The sequence below is a fragment of the Suillus subaureus genome (genome assembly GCF_016647635.1).
Source record: "Suillus subaureus strain MN1 chromosome Unknown BJ212scaffold_4, whole genome shotgun sequence".
Lineage (NCBI taxonomy): Eukaryota > Fungi > Basidiomycota > Agaricomycetes > Boletales > Suillaceae > Suillus > Suillus subaureus.
Genome location: NW_024538560.1, coordinates 1,474,577 through 1,488,771, shown reverse-complemented (window position 1 = coordinate 1,488,771; position 14,195 = coordinate 1,474,577). Strand labels below are relative to the sequence as shown.

The 14,195-nt window shown below is 44.8% G+C and overlaps 2 protein-coding genes across 2 annotated transcripts; one reads left to right on the top strand and one right to left on the bottom strand.

Annotated features, from left to right (window-relative positions):
- Nucleotides 1-3,354: 3,354 nt before the first annotated feature.
- BJ212DRAFT_1444799 (uncharacterized protein) lies at nucleotides 3,355-7,852 on the bottom strand (the record flags this gene model as incomplete). Its single annotated transcript, XM_041338007.1, has 15 exons — nucleotides 3,355-3,663; nucleotides 3,717-3,890; nucleotides 3,927-4,472; nucleotides 4,604-4,810; nucleotides 4,857-4,939; nucleotides 4,965-5,751; nucleotides 5,805-6,168; nucleotides 6,297-6,433; nucleotides 6,470-6,475; nucleotides 6,497-6,553; nucleotides 6,575-6,614; nucleotides 6,671-6,873; nucleotides 6,909-7,214; nucleotides 7,396-7,680; nucleotides 7,772-7,852. 15 exons carry the CDS (start codon nucleotides 7,850-7,852, stop codon nucleotides 3,355-3,357), a joined length of 3,585 nt encoding a protein of 1,194 aa, XP_041197879.1.
- A 5,585-nt stretch (nucleotides 7,853-13,437) lies between these two features.
- Nucleotides 13,438-13,893, top strand: BJ212DRAFT_1262270 (uncharacterized protein; the record flags this gene model as incomplete). The annotated part of the gene is made up of 2 exons (XM_041330253.1): nucleotides 13,438-13,658; nucleotides 13,710-13,893. The coding sequence occupies 2 exons, from the start codon at nucleotides 13,438-13,440 to the stop codon at nucleotides 13,891-13,893; spliced, it is 405 nt and encodes a 134-aa protein (XP_041197878.1).
- Between the last annotated feature and the right edge of the window lie 302 nt (nucleotides 13,894-14,195).

The window sequence follows — 14,195 nt, the reverse complement described above, 5'->3', positions numbered from 1 at the left end:
TTAATGTGAATATTCATTACATGCTCACACTTTAGCACCGACCTTTAGTACATATCCTTCGGCCTACATCGCGAACTCATACACTCAGATTCATTGCATACCAATACTCACGCTATAGTACCGAACTTCAGTATTGATGTCCTTTGTCCGTATAACACCATCACTACACCGTCTTTGCTTAGGTTAGGTCCCAGCTGACATTTGTAAAGAGGTTCATAGTAACGCCATCGCAAATAATATTCGCTGAGTATTGTAGTGGTTGCCCAACATTCAACCGAGGGGTCCATCACTCTAGAACGATGCTAGGATGCTAAGAGCCCATTTTCCTAGGCTACGAGTTGTTCAAAACTACCTTTATCGATGCGTCAGGGGTACCGATCAAGCTTTTGTTTGTGTTTGTTTGACTCATCACTCCTGTTGATTATTATTTGGATCATTAGTTGACACATCCATATCACGTTACATTACTCTACAAAGCACTCATTTTATACCCCGATAAGGAAGCTTAACAGTAAGTCTTCGATCCCGATCAGATCTGATAATATATAAGGAATATTTACGTTAGATGTCTCGCGTTTTCCACTCACCCAACTTCGCACACGATGATCGTGTAAGTTCCTTGATCTCAAATTAATTTAACAACCGACAATCGCGACAGACACACCTTGAGTTCCTTGCCAGCATGGTAAGGTTATCTACAACCGTTGGCCGACATTGTCCCTGACATGGATCCGAGACGGCGGCCAACCAACGAACGTCACTACTAAACAGAATCAAAGAGCTATTGCGTATGTGCGCCAGCGGTTGCGCTCGCGTGGCGCGACGCCTTGGTCTCAAGATCTAAGTAAGTTCGTGTTCAATCTTCTATCATATATGATCATTACCGCGATGGTACAGGAATTCATTGATGTTGAACAAGATTCAGAGATATGATAGATATACGCCACATACACCAACATACCACATTACCACTGCAACCGGATGCCCAATCATGCAATATGCAAGCTATGTATCATACCATGATGTACACATAACATACCTATAGACATACATACAGTCGCGTACCAAGAGTTGCTGTGTAATACCCTATCAACATCATCTTGTATAATTAGTACCCATATACCTTGCTAATCTGAATCTGAATCGATATGGTTCTCATATTTATGGCGCTGGATCAGTTCAAATGTTATACACACGCACATTTTATGCTGATTGCGAATCTTCAAGCTTCAGGATTCAAGAAAATCGGACTAGAAATAGAGCGAGATAATTGCATATCTACGTAGTGTTAGCGAACTTTTCTAAAAAAGGGAAACAACAAACGTTATGCCTTGACCCAGCCACCCGGCCGGCCCGTGCTCCCAAAAAAGCACACCTGACATAATTAAGAGCGGAAACGATTTTTACTAACTGGGAAGTTAGGTGGCGTATTGGTAACCTTTACAACTACTATAGCTTTACGGACATTGATATCGGGGAAGCAAGGTATGCTCAGTCACGATGCACCTTTCGACGCTCTGACAGTGGTATTTTAGGCGACCTCAATGTCTCAACAACAGCTGACGTTGCTTGACCGTGGTATTGGCATTTGGCCAACACAGCTGCCCCGGTATGTCAAAGTAGTAATGCTGTGAGTTACAGATGATAGGATGCGGCCACAATGATATACGTGTAGTAGATTCGTCACGGCCCTCCGAGCATCACAGGACCCATTATTTCTTTACCTTCCTCCTTTTTTTCTTCGTTCATCTCGGTGTAAAATCGCTCGCACTGGCCAAATTATATCTCGTTGCGCTGCACCATAGCTTTGTTGTCGACTTTACAACCCTCCACCAACGTATCTGTGGGTGTCTCTTCTGCGCATTTTCCCACAGGGTCATCTTGCTATTTGTTCTATGTTTAAAAGCGGTTTCCCGCCGCATCTGTCACTTACATCCGTTACCAGTGACACTAGGCGTGTCCTGTGTGATGTTCTGCGTATCTTCTTGAACCTTTTGGTTGTGTTGAGGCATGGTGTTCCAGACAGGGGCTTTTGCGGTATCTTGGGTTGCTGTTGAGCGCTCCTGAGGGCGGGATCCACATTCATCTCCACGTCCTCTTCTTGTTGCCCGCCACGTCTTGCGAATCGTCTCTTCATGTTGGCAAGCACCCTCTCTTTTTCTGCCTAAAGTGTCTTTTCAACATTTATGCCCACTAGGTTCGTGTGATCAGATTCTCACCTTCGATTTTCTTAATTCCAATTGTAGCCTGTGTTTCATCTTGGCGGTTGTGGATTTCTCGCGATCCCCAATCTATCTGACGTTATCAGAAATTTCCGGTGACGGTCATTTCTCGCTTTGTCACCTCATCGCTTTTGCTTGTGTTTAGTTCTGTCTTGCGTCGCACCAACTCCAAGGTGACTTCTTCATCCTGCTGCCATAGCTGCTGTGTATATCTCTGGCGAGTATCCTGCAGCATCGTTTGTATGACAACTTCCGTCTGCTCACGCTTGGTTAGGTCATGTGCTCCACGACTTTGTTTGTTGTGATTACCGTACTCCTGTTGTTGTGCACGGGATTCCTGTCACTTTAGGTTAGTATGCATCCGGCTAAACTGTTCTATAGCTCACCTCGAATTCCTTACGAACTTTGCTCAGTTGCGTTTTTCGCTCTTTCAGGGTTGTCTCCTATTGTTGAATCATCTTGTTGACATCATAGACATGTCGTGCACGGTAGATTTGCTATCTATGTGAGTTGTTAGCTATCAATCAGACCTTCACGCAGAAGTCATTTCTGCGCTCCTAATTCGATTATAGGCACCATAGCTAACAACTCAGAAAGATAGAACGATCTCTCGATTACGAGAGTCTTGAAATCGGTAGACCAGTCAGTATCGTAGTTGCCATCTCAACATAGATCCAATATCACTGATGCATGTACTCCCATTCTTCGCCCAGATTTCTCAACATCCGTCTAGACTCGATCAATGTACTGGACGAGGCGAGACACCCACACATGGTGCATAATGCACGCTTTTCTATCCGGTTTACGCATTCATCTCCATTTCCAGATGGCGGTGAAAAACTGATTTATCCGCGATTCCATTGTGAGGTATGTGCAGCTCCCTGCAGAACACGTCGATACTCAGCTGCTGGAGGGCGCGACCCGCAGAGATACGAAGTTTTCATGCAATAAATCCTTTCAATACTCACCGGTGATGCTACAGAGGTCGCTGCTCAAGGAAAACGGTAATGGATATATAGTCTACTGGAGGCGCAGTTGTCATTCAACAAGAACTCGTACATCAGACACATTATTGGATGATCGCCGGGCATTGAACCTCTTCCTACATACGTGTACATTATCCAACCTGATATTACAACGTTTCTTGTGCTCGGACATAAGCTAAAGTCTGCCAACTTCGCAATTGACCGGGTTCCAGCATGATGGCTTTTTGTGCGCTTCTTTGAGACTGTATGGGTTGTGCGAGAGCTGATAATGCGAGGGTGGTCTTTTCCTCTGCAATATTTTGTTTCGGTGCTACCGATGCCAGGATGGCCGATGCAGCGTCTCTTTCTCCCTGTTTGAGCAACAAAGATGCGACTTCTCGCCTCATCTGCAGATTCGAAGGCTCAAAATGGAGGGCTTTTTGAGCAATCTTAATTGCTCTGTCGTAATCACCCTGCTGAAAAGAATCTCAGGATCATATTTTGAACGATTCAACAGTTGAATTCATACCAGCCCAAGATAATGTTGCACGAGGAGATATGTCACGTCTCTTCGAGGATCGAGCTCATGTCTCTGTTCGACGGGGAGTGACAGAATTTCCGAAAGTGCGGCATCAACCAGCCCATCGTCTTCAGTGAGTATCCCCATTCCAGCTAGAGTGTTGATCGCCATCAGGAGGTGATGCTAAAACGATAGATTAGTTGACTGGAAATCATCAACGTTGCGTTCTGACCAATCAAGCAACAAGCCTTTCGCAGACTCCCGGAACTCAGGCGTCCTAATCGCCCACATTGTCTGTGCCAGCAGAACAGTAACCTGGCCTCGAAGAACGCGATCGTCAGCGGCACTTTCCAAAGCAGCTCGGAATGCCATCATAGCGGCTTGGAGATCACCCATCTTGAAAGACGCTAGCCCAGACCCGTATTGAGCTCGCACACGTAGAATCTGTGACTCCCGCTCTGCGTCTTCGGGAAGTAGACCTAGAGCGTTCTCGAAAGACACTAACGATCCTTCATAGTCTTGCAATCCAAGACGAAGCCGTGCGATGTTGGTGTGCGCGATGACAAACTGCCGCTCCACTATGGGATCCTCTTTCTCCTCGTATGCTGCTTCTAGGAGAGTAATTGCACGATTTATGTATTCTACACCCCGTTCAAGGTTTCCAAGGTGTTCGCAAATCAGGCCGAAGACATGGAAGCCGCAAGGCATCAGCCGGGCAGCGCTGGAAATATCGTCCGAGGACGAAGAAAGCAGGTAGAAGGCGATCTGTAGTGGGTGCACCGACTGAATTCAAGTCATTTACGGCAGCAAGAACGCGCAAGGCAAATTGCAGGTCTGTCATAGGCTTGAACCATGTGTCAGTTGCATATACAAACGCAAGGCGGACATGTGTTTACCACGTCTGCTGTCATGCTCACTGCATGCTCAAGTAATATACGAGCATCTATTTCGTGGCCGTTTGCTGTTGCAATCAATGCTTGGCCGATCCAAGCCAGGGTATAATCCGGATCGAGCGTTTGTGCCTTCGTAAATGCTTGGGCGGTCAAGTCGATGTCGTTGTGATATAAGTATAGGAGACCAATCTTGGTCCACGCCACCACGTTCTAGAGAGATTGAGTTGAGATTGTAACAGGCATGTGTCCTACCAACCTTGTTGTCAACTTCGATCGCCTTGATATATGCATGCTGCGACAGCTTTGGCTTCTGGGAAAAGTGGAGATCACCCAATGCGACTCCGAACCTGACATTTCCAGGCACCTTCTACAGAGCTTGAAATTGAGTTTGCTGCTTCCAAGGCTTGTCGTGTGGTACCAGAGGGTTGTTTCAAAATCCACTCGCGCAGGGCTACAGCAAGGTCGTACAATGAGCTTGGGAGAGCGGCTTCGTCAGAAGAGCCCACTGTGATGCGATAATCGTAGGCACCGGCAGCAGCTTCGAGTACGTTGAGCCCAGTGACAGGGTCGTCTGGAGAGAGAGCTGTGGACTTGAATAGGCCAGCCAGCCGAGCACTACTTTGGTCCCGTTCGGAGACTACAGTCACGGCTGCACGGACGTTATTTTCATCCGCGAAGACAGTGATTACCGACAACTCAAATAGGGCATCAGCAGCGATTTTCCAGGCGACTCCACGATATCCCGGGCTTTCCCGGATGGCGACTAACATAACGTCGACGCAAGAGATAAAAGACTGCTCAGCTCGAGCAACGAAACCGGCAAGCCGCTCATGTCGGGCTAGGTCGAGGTGGGTCTGCGCAACAGATAAGAGGACACCGGCTTCAGTGGGACGAACGTCCAGTATAGACTGGAAAGAGGCAAGAGCCTCTGCAAGCCTTCCCGTTTGTCGTTGGACTCCCCCTATGAAGTCTGTACACATCCAATCGTCCAGTTGAAACTTGTGAGCTCGACTAAGTGCCCCAAGGGCAGCGACATGACGCCCAGCTTTACTGTAGGCTTCACCAAGCCTCAACCATGAGAGTTGGTCATCGACGTCCGCTCGGAGTGCCACTTGAAAAGCCTTGATGGATTCTGCATAGTTCCTCTTTACCTGTGCCCAATAAAGTTAGGTTGAATATAAACGTCATGAGTACGATCCTTTACCAGCTCCACAACACCAAGAGCCTTCCATGCCCACGCGTTTGTCGGAAGATACTTTCCCGAAGTTGCGCCATCTCCTTCCATACCAGCGCCCATCCCGCCTTCACCGTCTATAGTACGCCGAGCCACCACTTCGACCAGATCCCATCCACGCTCGTCAGCAAAGCCTTCCGCAAGGCGCCTTGCGGCCTCTACTTCACGGGCGTCAAGTTCAAATGCTTTCTGGAAACATCTCGAAGCTCGCGTAGGGTCGGGCGGTGACGCGTGTTCTGAGTAATATACACCTAGCGAAGTGTATGCCCGCGCATACTCGCGATTATGTTTGAGCGATGTGATGAAGTACTTGAAAGCTTCCTCACGGACTCTCCTGCAGTAGAGATTAGTAAGATGAGGCAAAAGACGTGGGTCGTTATACCTCCTAGATCCTGGTAGCATCTCCCAATTCGCCATAGGCATCGAGCTTTATCAATGTCACGATCCTCGATATCCTTCAACGTCTCAAAGACATCTTTCAGAGAATCTACACCAACATCCGCATGCATCCGACTAAGGCACCACGCACTCTCCTCTTTTGTTTCCACGCCTTTGTCCATATCATCAGGGAGCTGATTTGCCACTTGGGCACATAGCACCTACGCCTCCTCCCATTTTTCAGCGTATTGAAAAACATACCCCTTCCCCATCAATCCGTCTACATTGGTGGGATCTTGCTTCAGGACGTCGTTTAAGAAATAAAGAGCGCGAGGGTGGTGCTTGGGAGGAAATGGGTGGACGAAGGATATGGCCAGAATAATGTGAAAGGCCTTGCGCACTCTAAACGGACGATAGGTTGTTATTGCAGTTTCAAGGTTCTGACGGTTTCCACCTACTCTCGGAGTTCACGGGCTGTGTTTGACTCATACCTGCGTATCAATTCCAGTCCGCTTTCAGCAACTTTGATGGCATCTGTGTATTCGAGTTCCTGTGAATGGACTCGAGCTGTGATTATGTTCGCTAGCAACGAGTCCAGGAGTACTGAAAAGGCATCCTGAAGAGAGATGTCAAAGATATCTTCTGAGGCGTGATTCGTGAACTTGCAAGAATAATGCCATAAGGGTCGCTATCCACCGCAAAGGTCAGTTCTTCTGTTAATCCTTCGTGACCATGGGCAACCTTGCTGTATGCAAAGTATCCTGTCAACATCCGCGCTAATGTACTTGTTGGGAAGAGTTCTATGAACTGCTTGAGATACGCAAGACTAAGACCCTCTAGAGTGCCCAATTCAGTAATCATAGTCAAATTTATGGCATACCCAGTACCAACTGTATCAGAATCTCTTCCTTCAAACCACATGCACCAAGCAAACTCATCCGGAATGCCAATCGTCACAATACCGTGAACCATCTCATCCAGCTGCAGGCCAAGTTGATGTTTCTCCGAGTCAGTAGAGGGGAGTGCCAGGAACAATTGTTGTTTATATCGAACAAATTAAGATTCTGTTGCGCGTCGCAGTTCGTCAGAGGTACTTGGGCGATTCAGAATATCATTGTATAAGGCTGGAAGCTGCAAGGCGAAGATTAACTTGAAAACTGAAGTATTCGCAAGTTTGCCCCACCTTTGATGAGTGCCAAACCTCGATGCCAATATCTTTCCTGAGTTGCTCAGGCTTAGGACCTCCAAGGTGGGTGCGTTGCTTGTCAAACTCAGACTTGATGAACATCTCTTCTTCTCTTTCTGTCAGCGATATAAGCTCCTCATAGACAGTGAGTGAGTTGTAGATTGCCGATTGAGTAGGAAAAATTGTGGCCGAGGTGGGGTTTGTAGCATCGGGTGGAGGAAGCGATGAAAGAATAGGGTACAAATAAGAGTCTGGTAGGTGAAGGAACAGTGCTTGAATGACCTGGACACGTTGAGCAAGATGAATTCAAGATGGGAAAATTCGTAAATTTCTCTGAGTATATTGATCATCACAAAAATAGCTCAGGTGTGACATTGCCCGATATAGACGGGAGGGTGGCTGAACGTATGACTAAACTAATCCGCGTGATGTCATCAACACCTCGACGCGACATTGGAACACAGGCGCGTATATCAGAATGACGTCTATCCCCTCACCATACTATCACCAAGACAATAAGTAGATACCTCTTGTATCTAGATTACATATTCCAGACACTAGTATATACAAATGATGTCAAGTAGATACTTAACCATTTTTTTTGTGCAAGACAAAAAGACACTGAAAATTTAATGAATTGTGCTGTGCGATCATGATTGATCAAACAAGAACATCAAACGAGAACTTCATTAAACTACAATACATCAAAGTGCCCCATAACCTTCCTCTGCAAGTACATCCTCATCCAGCTCCTCTCCTTCATCCGCTATCACTCTATCCTCATCATCATCTTCTTCTTCATCACTCTCGTCAACATCATCCAAGTCATCCTTGATATCTTCCCATTCCTCTTCCTCTTCAGCTGTGTCAGTCGCATCATCACCTTCTTCAGCTTCTGCTTCTTCAGCTCCATGTTGCTTGAGTTGGAGAATGTTGTCCCAGTCTCTGGTAGCTTTGTGGCCAATTCTGCCACCATGGAACCACATGAATATATCTTGATCAACAAATCTATATGTTATGTAGATACTATGTCAGCCTATGTAGCAAGAATAAATTAAATTAAATGCACACATATTAACATGGTGAAATTGGCATTCAGACTCAAGATCTTGAGGATCTGTGTGATGGTGAAAACTTGGAATTAAATGAATCCCACAAATGACAGAGTCCAGATCCAAAAATCTGTATGTGTCAGGGCTGTCTCGATTGAAAAATTCGAGGCACTGGAGTCATTTTGCAGTCCAACCTGCAGGTGAACTATCCCTTCTGAACCATCAGACGAACAAGAAGTCCATCTGAATTAGCTCAGAATACATCCTCATGTCATCCTCATGGTATTCCACATTGATATGAAAGATGCTGATGACGTGGGCATACCAGTATGGGTGAGTCTTCTCATCTTCATGGGAGAGTACCATTATGTTGGCACAAGTGTGGGGATTGATGGTGTCCTGTTCACGTTATAGATTGTATGTTGTATAGTTGATGCATAAAATGCTGTGGTGATATATTTTGTTGTCAGTAAACAGCACTGAGGTATGATCAGCATTGGAGAAGTCATGCTCATCTCTGTCATATGTGATATTGTGAAGCTGAGCAAGAACATGGTCCTTGAGTTGTGGAATGAACTCCTGATAAAATTAATGAAAGCATGAAAATGAAAATCTAAAAAAAGCTTACCTCGGTAGCCAGATTGGACAAGTCTCCAACCTCTCTGTGCTCAATTAACCAGGAGGTGATGTTGTTGTTTGCCTGAGCATATTTGGCAATGGAGTAGTGATCGGATGGAGACAATCATGTGCGCTGTGGTCTCAGATTCCACTGTGCTGCAAGTGCAGCAATCACCTTCTCAATGAGGTGTTCTTGCGCTTCTTGAGAAGTCATCTTGGTGAGAGTCTGATCCTTCTTCTTTCCTGTTCAAGGGTACCGGCACTTTGATTGACAATGCTTGAGTTCTCCCTGTTGGATATTAGTTATTAAATGAATGACATCATGAAAAGAACACTTACCAGTTGTGTGGAATAACTATCAGTAGTACCAACACACTGGATAGTATTAGGGTAGTTGGCAAGTGCATGATATTTGTAAGTATAAAGATTTAATGTTTTTACCTTCGGGTTTGATGTAGCCTTGCTGATCAATCCCACTTGTTTTGAGGCTAATGCAGACAGATGGCATCCATGGGCGGCATATTTGTGGGGAAGTTCTGTAGTGTGATAATATGTGCAAGTGGTGCACTGAAACCTGTGAACTGATTGACCGAGGATGACTGTTGCTGAGTCAAAAAATGCAAGAGTGTTGTCTGTATGTATGTGGAGTTTTGCATAAGCATGCCAGGTAGCCAGGTCAAAGAGGAGGTCGAGAACAATCATATTATGATTGGGGGAAGAAGTCCTTTGAATACAGGTATAGCACACTAGAAATGAAAGGCACATCAGTGCATCATTAAATTCTGATGGGATCAATCTTACCTGTAGTAGATCCTCAAAGTCATGGGCTGCGAGATGCTTCATCGCAGAAGTGTTCTTGTGGAACTGTCTAATTGTTCCCCTACCAAAAGTAGGAATTTGACGGTACCTGTATGTAGTCATATAAGTGTTTTAATATTGCAAAAAGCACTATAACATACCTGAAATCAAGCTCTTGAACTGCTGAACCACCTGGGGCAAATAGAATGTGCATTAAGTTTGTGAAAAATGCTTTCCACACACTGAGCTCGAACTCATGAAGTAAGTCTACTATGAACATCAAGAAAAAATTGAATATATATTTGAGAAACTGTGTTGAAAATGTGTTCTGAAATGAAGTGATCAGATATAAATATAAGATTGATGCACAGATTACTTACCTGAGTTGGAACTAGTGACTCGCCTTGCAGGATTTTCTTGATCCATTGTCCATTGATGCTGATGCTGTGCTGAAAAATAAGCCTGTGGGCTTTTTCAACTTTGTGATGATGTCGATCATCATCAACACACTGTGTTGCCTGGCTGTTCTCCAGATCAATCTTCATGCCCATCTTGGGGACATCTTCTTTCTTGATCAGGCAGTGGGGGCAAGGGCATTCGCCAAGGAACTTGATGCAAGCCAGCAGAATCCTGTATTAATAGATATCAAATGAGAAATGATCATTAAAATTAAGATTAAAACACATACTTTTCTGGATAGTCTGCTGAGTAAGTAAAGAAGTGGGGGAAAATGTGTTGAGTGATCCCATCCCCATATCAAATGATGATGCCATTTTTGTAGGCATCCATAATTTTTTCAGTCCAGTAGAAGTGCCCATATGGCTTGCATAAGTTCGCGTTTACAGTGAGTATAGACATCACTGGATGACACCTCATCAAAAAGATGGCCGTAATGGTCTTGGAACTCATCAGGAAGCTTAATAGATCAAAATTAGCATAATCAAATTAATAGAACACAAATGAAATGGAACATATGTTTGGAATATATGCAACATGATGGCATGCGGATGCTGTCGGCTTGCCTTGTGTGTACTTGGACTGATTGCCAAAGCACAGATAGAAGGGCCAGAGTGATGCATCACCAAAACTTGCCAGGTGAGTGCTGTCAGACCACATCATTAGTGAGGTGATGACTCACTCGAGGTTATTGCCTGGATCTTGGGGAAGCACATTAATTTCCATGTGGGCTTTTAGAAAGGCTGGCGAGGAATATGCCTTGCTATAGACTTTGATGGTGTGATCATCAGAAGTCTTCCATTGCTGATGGAAGGGTGTTAGATGAAAGGTGGACATAATAGTGTCCTTGAAGATGGATGTAATGATGTCAGTGAGAGAGCAGTGATGAATGCTGGTAATCTCCAACTCTGGTGCATCTTCTTCTGATGTGAACTTAACCTTTTCTTTGGGGAGGCAGATTTTTACTGAAGAGCTGTGCCAGCCATTTTCCACACAAAATGGATTGGATTGGTCCTTGAGGTACTCCTTCATGAGCCTCTTCTCCCACACATCGTCGAAAATCCACATGTCTTCTCTGTTGTATTGATTGTGATTGAGAAACTCCCTAGTGAGGTGTTTCATTTTGGTGCTCAACTTTGAGTTTGCGCTGGAATACTGCCAACACATCAGAAGCCCTGCAGTCAGGCTGCTAAATGGGGAGAATATATCCTCCAGTTGGATTTCTTGGGAGGGAAGCCCAGGAATGATCTGAGATTGTGACAATTGAGAATTGCCCTGAGTTTTGAAGGTTGGGGCATCAGCGATCACATCCAGGCCTTCATTTGCGGTGGGTATGAGGGTGGGTTTTTGCGCATAGATGCGGAAAAGACCCAGTGAATCTGGGAGAGCCTGGTAAGGGATGAGTATGGGCTGGTGGTTGGGGAGTTCATTGATGAGTCAGTTGGGAGGACTATCTGGAGGAGGAGGAGCAGGTAAATGTGGGAGATTGGTGGGTCCAGCTGGCAGATAGTCTGCATAATGAGCAGGCATGCAGATTCATTGGCTGGAATGAGCAGAAATGATGGTGGGATCATCAGGGATTGGTGGGATTGGTGCACTGGCATCAGTAGAAGCTCCAGCAGTATTTTCATCCTATTAGTTGTAAAATTAAACATATCAATCATTTTAATGAAAAATGACTTACCTCATGCATGTGATCATGATCAACCCAATGATCATTGTCAATATTCATCCAGTCTTCAGGACTTATTTGATGAGCATTGCGGCTTGTTTCTCTACCTTCTGGTGAGGAAGATGCGTTGGGAGCTGTGACATGTCTTCTTTTCTTCTTCCGGTGCATTTGCTTCTCCAGACAGCGCTGCTGTTTATAGATGTCAGCATCAAGACTCTTACTGGCATCACACCAAGCCTCGTGATTGCTCAGGCTTTTCTGAGTGGTGAAAGCCTTTGAACACCCAAGGCAGGTGAGGCCATCCATGGGATGCACACTCAGATCCAACATGAATACACACTTTAGATTATATATTGCATTATACTTAATAACAAATTCAAGGACTTAGCAGTTATAGGTAGTAGTGACCCTGCTTCCTGCAACTCTTCTCTAAATCAACACAACTCCTTGCCTAAGTCCTTGCCTGCACCATCGCACATGGCCCTGCTATCAGCACCTGGATGGTATGTTAACATCCTCAAGCAATTATAGACACACCTATACCAGTTTGGATGAAGCCATCAGTGCTTCTGATGAAGCAATTGGTGCTTCTGGTGCTATATAGAGTGGTTGGCAGTGCATGATCATGATTGTGGACTTGGATATGAAGAAGAGATAACTTCAACTTAGAGGTTGGGCAGATACAAGGTGGTCATGTGATTTCAGAGATTGAAATTTGCCTTTGTTGATCAGATTCTGATCACACACTTCTACTGATATTACTGCATCACATCTTAAGCATGCCACACAAATGTCATTCCAGATCCCCCTCAGCTTCAGAGAGCAACACCAGCAGTGACTCTTCAATTTCCTTGATGGAGTGCATAGGACCTCGCCCTAAGAAGTCATCTAAAAGACATGGGTGCAAACTTGATAAAGACGATTGAAAGGTCAAGTAAGTCCAATATTCAAATTCATTTGTGCTGAGATCCCTAATACAATCTATGACCAGGAAAACCAAGATCTCAAAAGAGAAGGAAGACTTGGAATTTGAAGTCCAAGAAGAGTTTCTTGTGGCAGCATGTGCCATGGCATGTTGTGTTGATTTATTCTGCAATGTTGAGAAACTCTTAAGGGTAGGTCTACTTGTATAGCAAGAGCAGGCCATGGAGAATGGAGAATTAAAAGAGTCAGAGGCTGAGCGCGAATCCCATCAGAAAAGGCTTGTGAGTCTGTAAGTCCATTTTTTTAATTTTGCAAAGTCTATACTAAGATTTTTTTTCTTTGTTCAACCAATACCCTCAATTGGTACAAGCACAACTATCAGCAGTTGCTTCAACTGGCTCCAGGACTCCGATCACTTATTACTGATTGTGTGAAGTCCAAGGATCTCACTCAGATTGCATGCAAGGTGAGCATATGCTGCTTATATGCGCATATATTGTGTACTAACATGCTAATTAGATGAATGCTGTCATTAGTGGGACACGTTCTGATGACGCAACTCATTTGAAGGTCCAAATCGGACACTATGTGGTGCCTGAACCCTTGAAGGAAGGTCTGAAGCCTACCATCTACAATGGGGGCTCACTGTCCATGGTGCACATGGGCATCAACCACCCTGTGCTTGCTTCTTTCCTATGTCCTATTTCTGCACTTGTGGATTTCAAACGAGATCCCACATTGTAAGTACTTGATTTATGACATATCTGATCATCTGATATTCTTTGACTTAGGGCCCGAAAATGGATGGAGATTGGACATATTCATATGACCTTGATTGACTTTCCAGTGTTTCTGTGGGCCAGAAATCCTCCTGGCAGCAGGTACGATGAGGATGTCATGCATGAGGGCCTGTTTCAGGGCTATTTCATCGAGTGTGTAAGTCTTTCAGTTGATTATATGCATGTATCTTACTAACATTTTGTATTACTAGATAATGCATCATATTTTTACAGGTCCATCCACTGCATTAGGTGATGACTCACATACTACACATTTGTGCAATGCATCCCTGCATGATATGACTACTGTCAAGGCAGAGCATATAGCATATGCTTGCATTCAGGTGAGTTTTATTTTAATTGAAGTACCTAACACAACTGACTTATTGTTTTCATATACTACTACTACTGCCAGGCACGCTTCACCATCAGCAACAAGAACAAATGGGCTGGAGTGGACAGCAAATTCAACAATTGAGCCTGCTACTACAACATCAT